Genomic DNA, 7,365 nt, shown 5'->3' on the forward strand with positions numbered 1-7,365 from the left:
TCTGCAATTCACCCTTTTATCACCTGTAAGTTTCGTCTCTGTGCAATGAAACGTACGCTGGTGATCCGTTAATAACTTAGTCAGGTACTAGTTGAATGTGTGCATGTCCAGCTTATGGATGTGTTTGTGTGTTTAAATTCATGGGCCCATTAATTAACATAACAATTTTTAGGTAACTGCTGCACTACCTACAATAACCCTAGAATATTTGTACATGCATCACATAACAAAATGTGAATGTATGTTGTTAGCATTGTTGATGCGGACATCAAAATTGTTGTATCTGGCATTCTGCCCTCACTGATGTGTGGATATGCGACTTATTTTAGTATCTTTGTACAGTGTCTTCAGCACTTTTTTCTCAATTTCTCAGTTTGATGAAATTTAGCTCAACATGCCAAGCATTTTTCAATTGTAAGCTACAACTAACATAAGCTTTTTATATAACTCTCCTTAGCTGCGCCTCTAAGGCAAGATCAATTGATGCACATTTGGAGAACTGTCTGCATGAGCAATAGAGAAAGCAAGCACGCACAAATCTATGGTCAAGCTGATAGAAGGGCGTCCAGTACAGTGCTCTGCTGCGTATGAAGCTGGCTGTAAAGAATGCAGCGAGTCTCTTTGAAGGTTTCGCGTAGTTGTGTTACTGGCACAAAGTCGGGAGTGGCTAATTTTGCAGATACGTTGCGATCTCTAGCTCTTATCTTTGACCAGGGTAATCGTCTGTTGCTAACTTCAATATGAATAGTTCTGGAGTTGTGAACCATCTTGAATTGTAATTTAAATTTCGCCTTACGTTTAGTTGAATCTATTGCCTGCAATCAGATGAATCCATTATTTATTTTGTTTCATGTTTCACTTCGATATCTATGATTGTTTAACACGAGGGAAAAATGCATATGTATCTGTGGTTTTCACTGTTGTCATTACTATATGTCATTACCTGTGATGTTAGCAATTTTTCCCCCCACAGGAGTTTGTTTTGCTTTTTTTTCGCACAAGAAGTTTGTTTCTCTAAAGGGGTTTTTACAGTTTTATTTCTGGTTATAATGTATTTTGTTTGTCAGTTCCATAAGCGAGGATGAAGATGATGGTACTCGGCAGAGTTCCGGTTATCTATCAAAAGGTTCTTTCAGATAAAAGTGAGTTTCTTGTCTCATCATCGTTCTGAGCTCTATAGAACGCTGCTTCGCTACGAGCTTGAGCTTGAACTTGAAAAGAAGCACTGAGCAGGTCAAGACAGTTTATAGCACGAAACTGCGGCATGAAAAAGAGGTTTGGTCTATCTGGCCTTTGAACGCCCCCGCCAACCGCCCCAGCCCCATCCCCCCCCCCCCACCGCCTAAAAATAAAAAAGAAAAAAAGAAAAAGAATAAAGAAAAAGAAAAGAACTAACCAAAGTGCATCCCAGTCAATGCGATGGATCATGCTGATTTCGTACGTAGGTCAATTGGTGACATTTTAGATATAGGGGCGGCTATTTGGTTGAGCGGAAATAGAGCTACAGATGTGAATACTGTAACCGGATTTATCTTTCCATTGTTTGGCTTTGCACATTTTAATTAGGAAAGATAAATGTCTTACAATGTGTAAGAAAAAAGTTGGCAGAATGCTGCAGACCGTCCAAAATAAGGAAATTAAGAAATAACAAATAAATTCTACATCATTAAAAAAAAATCTTATTCCAAAATAAGAGAATCATCTAAGCTTCTACAACCAATTGGTTTTCAACCAAGCATCGATTTGCATTGGAAATGCCCGAATAAAATTGCATAAATTCCGAACAAGTGATTCAGAAGATGAATCTCATGGCAACAATTTGGTGTTGCCCACATTTGCTGGGCAAAGTTATTTTTGTAAGGGTCAAACAAATAAACATAGATTTTCTGCAATTTTGGTAGATATGAAGATAAATATAATGATATTTTTTGGTAAGAGGTGTATTTTGATCTACTGATTTGGCTCATCGCTGACTGATGAAGGTTTTTTTGGAACAGCGCGGCAGCACTAAAAAGATATCTTTTTGTTCATCACTTGAAGTCCACGAGCATTGCTTGTTTCGTTCTCAGAGACCTCTGCGTTGGGGCATATGGCAGACCATCCACCGAAACTCTTCAACTTACTACCTCTCATACAGAATCTGTAGCCCTCTTTTAACCGAGCAGTAATTCTGGAGAAACCCACTTATATAATCGGAGCAAATTGTGCTAGCATTGAGCGTCGATTTGTGAGGCTGCCAAAACTTCAGCCAAAGGACTGACTGACTGATGCTTCTGAAGAGCCTCCAGGGCAACCGCTATCTCCAGGTTTGCTGTGATGTAATGCTAACACTTAATGGACTTCCCGGTGGTTGTGAATATTTCACCTAGTGACAGTAATGCGATGCTACCCGCGATACGGCAGCATTGGTTCATACTCTTTCCTGATGCTGGCCTCGCCTCGCCTTGGAAATGAAGGGAAGAAAAAATTATAATAAGTGTAGAATTTATGAACATACGCTATGGTGGGTGGTTCCTGTCCTTTTGTATAGATTTATATAACTCTTTTCTTATGTTGCTACTCGTCTCATCTTGTGTATATACTGGCACCCAACTCCTGGTTCGATGCGGTTAGGATATGTGAATATTATTGAAACTCTTTAATGCATTCAGTCAAGATGATGGCTCATGGAAGGAAAACGAAGAATCACGTTGCTAGGCGTTGGGGCTTTGACTGATGATTTCATTTACTGCTGATTTGGTGATTGCATTTGAACTGGCTCTTCAGGTGGGTGGTTTCGTCGGCATATGGAGTTATTATCAGTACTTGGTCTTGGGAGATAAACTGTCAAATTGTTGGGCGGGTCTACGTTAAATTTTTGGGCATTTCCGCGAGAAGGCATTGATGCAACTGGCATCAGTCTCTTGTTCTTTAGGCAGGCATCGTAACCATATTTGGCTTCCATATTCGCGGATCCAAAATAATGCTCATATGATTCAGAATGATTTATATGTGGTTTGTGATTTATTTGAAGTATAGTCGTAAAATAGTCTCATGATATTTAATTATTTTAGATGTTTACTGAAAAAAAGCTTGGGCTACAGTGAATATACTTGATTGTCATGACATGAGAAATATTTACCATTGTAGAGACACGCAAAGCCACAGCTAAATCAGCTCCCCCATCCTTCCACAAACTAATCATTAAACAGGGACAGGCCAGCCGAGTCGTCAACTTCCCCGATCCACGCTTGCGCCTGTTCACTAGTAGGAAAATAGGCATGCCTTGACCGTGCTTTACCCCGGCGGTACAAAGAATGCTAAATTCCGCCGTCGGCGATATAGTATCATTGACGTTACCGTCAAGTGGGATAGTCGACTACAAAATTATCTGCAGACTTCAATAAGAGAGACTTGACAAGGAACTTTCAGCATCGTTCGTTGATTAGCGGGGGTTCATGATTTCACATGAAGGCTGTCATCTGTAACAACACCAACAAAAACAAGCCCCGTACAACATACAAACGCCGTTTCAATATTGACAAGTTACCAATGCTCTAGAACGCCTAAGAACATTTACCTAAAGCGATCATCATTACACCTCCGAGTTGCTAATTCAGCAGATAGGATGACATAAAAGACCCAGTCAAATGTTACATCTGGCCGTGGTATACCGAATCCTGCTGCGATATTAAACAAGAACTGCTGGGTAACGACCAATCCTAAGGGAGAAATGCATGCAGCAGCTCACGCATATGACTCCTTTCTCTGAGAGAGCATGGGCTCGGCCGGTGTTAAAATCGCCTACCTATCCATCAGAAGACCATGAAGCAGTGTTTCTTTCGCGCCGTCTTTATGCTCATCATGCTGAAGCATCATTATGCATCACCTGGCTGTATGTTTGAGCCTGTCCTTCAAGGGTCTTTGTGATTTGGATAGGTCAAAACAGTAGGGAATTCGACCCTAAGACCATGAGAGACTGTTCATATAGAAGCCGAAGTGATTTGGGAATCGGCTGAAGAAGGTATTGTGTCAGATCCTGCCAGCAGAGAATTTGTTCAGTGATGAGTCGGTTGGTAAATAGGGTTTGCCCGAGTTGTCTGCCCGGAGATACAGTGTCGCTAAATGTGGTTCACGGTAGGTCAGTCACCGACATGGGATGGAGCGCAAGTCCCGGAACTTATGATATTGATCGCCAAGCGGCTTGTGTCGTTTCAACTTCTTTATTTGTGCTAATTGTAGGCTTGTTACCATGACTTGACTGTCCATCTACTGAAATAGTAATTTAAAAAAAGTTAGGCCGAGATAAACACATGCCCAAAGAAAATAGCAGAATACACATTCATGCTTCAAGCAAAATCTTAATATCCAACGCTCTAAAGAAATTGTCCCGATGTAAAACAGATCAAACGAGCCCATGAAAAATTAAGGCGCATGGCGGTTAGGATGGAGACTTAACAAGCAACAGCTAAAGAGATGATTCACAGGAACTAACGGAGGTAGTTACTAATTGGGCTGCATAAACATCAGAAACATATAAGAAGGGAAAATAAATGGAAAGCTTGAACAGGAAAATAAATCTTTGATATTTGCTCTAACACACTGAAGGCAATGCACACAAAAACAAAGGCTAATGAATCCTATATTAAATAGGGCAGATTTGTAGAAATACCATGAGCTAGCGTGAAAGGCCTCATCGTGAACATTGTTCTGGCGTTCTACAATAGGAGGCGCTAATTTCAATTCTTAGTCGAAGATGAAAGGAGCAGGACATGGTGACATAGCATCTTGAAATATTGACATCTTGGAACGCAAAATCCATCCTTTCAGATCAAAATCAAAACACATAGATGCTTCGATTCGTCATGGTCGCTCAATAGCAGAACACCGTGGTTCAAAGTAGGGAGATTCTAAGAAATAACGCTCAGACTGTCTGCTAAAGTGAGTATAGGTCGTGCGATCAACACTGAATAAGCTTTTTTTCAAATGCTTGCTTCAAGCAGGCCTGGTGAACACTGGAAGAAAATGCCTGCGCTACGAAAAGGAATCATAAAACTTAGAGGAAGAGGAATGCCACAATTGACAGTTCAATAGTTATCTTTCATTTATTAGAACTGCAGCTGTCTACATTTGATTAGTTACTAATATGGTTGAATTGTAATGAATTTTTACACAATAATACCTGAAATTAAGATCAGACACCTTCCTAGAGTTAAACTACTGAGATTATACTCCACTTTCAGATGTAATGCAATATGCAGCAATGGAAAATCAATCAATTCTATCACGTCAATCAGCTTACTGACACGCTAGTAAAGTAAGAGCGGAAAGAGACATGATACCAGTCACACATCTAATGAATACAAAAAAAGAATAAAGATATAAACAGACAGATTTGGCTAATCTAAACATCTTCTGATGAATAACATTGTCAATAATTATTTTCATCACTAAACCAATTGGGCTCTGAAAGTAAAAGAAGTTGGTTAAGTTTACGAAGCTTTTAACACGATTATGTTATTCATATAAAAATTTTCCATACTAATCATTCATTCATCTAATTGCATAATATATTCTTAAAGAACCGAAGAATTACTCATGCACCATGTCCGCTTATCATGTCCATGACCTTTACATTAGGATTAATCCTTTACTGACCATGGTGCGATATACATTACAAGTATACAAACTAATGGCTAATAATAGTTGCAAGCATGTAAATTATATTGATGTATAGAAACATCTTCATTTTGTTTTTCAGAGCTAGTAGAACAAGAGCCAAATTGCACAGCCCAATCGCTATACCAAGCACAAGATTGTAATTAAGCCTAAGATACATTCACAAATGTGGAGGATAAGAAACAGAAAGGTGCAGGTAAGAGAAACACAAAAGTAAACACAGTAAAACGTAGATAGTGGGAAGCGGGGAAAAAGAACAGGTATGATTGGGAGAATGATAATACTAGAAGGAACAGAGACATTAGAGCCGGCTCAGGTTCATGCCCCGCTTGCAAATCCAGTTACGAAACTTCGAACTACAACTATCTACATTGTCTTGAAAAAAGGCAGATTGCCGAACCAATACCACCAAAATTTTGCTCAATCTTGAATATGAAGGCCACCTAGATCTGCGTATGAGTCACCTGCTATTAAACTAAGCAGAATATAAGATGTATGTTTACCAGGGGGGGTCTGCAATTCACCCTTTTTTATCACCTGTAAGTTTCGTCTCTGTGCATGAACGTACCTGGTGATCGTTAATAACTTAGTCAGGTACTAGTTGAATGTGTCATGTCCAGCCTTATGGATGTGTTTGTGTGTTTAAATTCATGGGCCATTATTAACATAACAATTTTAGGTAACTGCTCCTACCTACAATAACCCTGAATACTTTGTACATGCATCACATAACAAAATGTGAATGTATGTTGTTAGCATTGTTGATGCGGACATCAAAATGTTGTACTGCATTCTGCCTCACTGATGTGTGGGATATGCGACTTATTTTAGTATCTTGTACAGTGTCTTCAGCACTTTTTTCTCAATTTCTAGGTTTGATGAAATTTAGCTCACTGCCAAGCATTTTCAATTTGTAACTACAACTAACATAACTTTTTATAACTCTCTTCTCCCTCTAAGCAGATCAATTGTGCACATTTGGAGAACTGTCTGCATGAAGCAAGAGAAGAAGCACGCACAAATCTATGTGCAGCTGATAGAAGGGCGTCCGAGTACAGTGCTCTGCGTATGACTGCTGTAAGAATGCACAGTCTCTTTGAAAGGTTCCGTAGTTGTGTTACTGCACAAGTCGGAGTGGCTAATTTTGCAGATACGTTGCGATCTCTAGCTCTTTCTTTGACCAGGTAATCGTCTGTTGCTAAATTCATATGAATCGTTTCTGGAGTTGATGAACATTTGATGTAATTTAATTTCCCTTACGTTTAGTTGATCTTTGCCTGCATCAGATGAATCCATTATTTATTTTGTTCAGTTACTTCATATCTATGATTGTTTTAAAGAGGAAAAATGCATATGTATCTGTTGGTTTTCCTGTTGTCATTACTATATGTCATTACTGTGATGTACAATTTTTCCCCCCACAGGAGTTTGTTTCTTTTTTTTTCCACAAGAGTTTGTTTCTCTAGGGGTTTTACAGTTTTATTTCTGGTTTATAATGTATTTTGTTTCAGTTCCATAAGCGAGGATGAAGATGATGGTACTGCAGAGTTCCGGTTATCTATCAAGGTTCTTTCAGATAAAGTGAGTTTCTTGTCTCATCATCGTTCTGAGCTTATAGAACGCTGCTCTAGAGCTGAAGCTGAACTTGAAAAGAAGACTGAGCAGGTCAACAGTTTATACACGAAACTGCGCAATGAAAAGCAGGTT

At 39.2% G+C, this 7,365-nt stretch overlaps 1 protein-coding gene across 1 annotated transcript in view; it reads left to right on the plus strand.

The window, feature by feature from the left end:
- The window catches only part of LOC109841280 (autophagy-related protein 11), a 16,185-nt gene that overhangs the window by 6,851 nt on the left and 1,969 nt on the right, over nucleotides 1-7,365 (plus strand). The window contains exons 3-4 of the mRNA XM_020410204.1: nucleotides 6,622-6,842; nucleotides 7,170-7,362. Coding sequence (XP_020265793.1) covers nucleotides 6,622-6,842; nucleotides 7,170-7,362 — 414 coding nt within the window. The remainder of the gene's footprint in view (nucleotides 1-6,621; nucleotides 6,843-7,169; nucleotides 7,363-7,365) is intronic.

This window comes from Asparagus officinalis, chromosome 5 (assembly GCF_001876935.1).
Source record: "Asparagus officinalis chromosome 5, Aspof.V1, whole genome shotgun sequence".
NCBI classification, from domain to species: Eukaryota; Viridiplantae; Streptophyta; class Magnoliopsida; order Asparagales; family Asparagaceae; genus Asparagus; species Asparagus officinalis.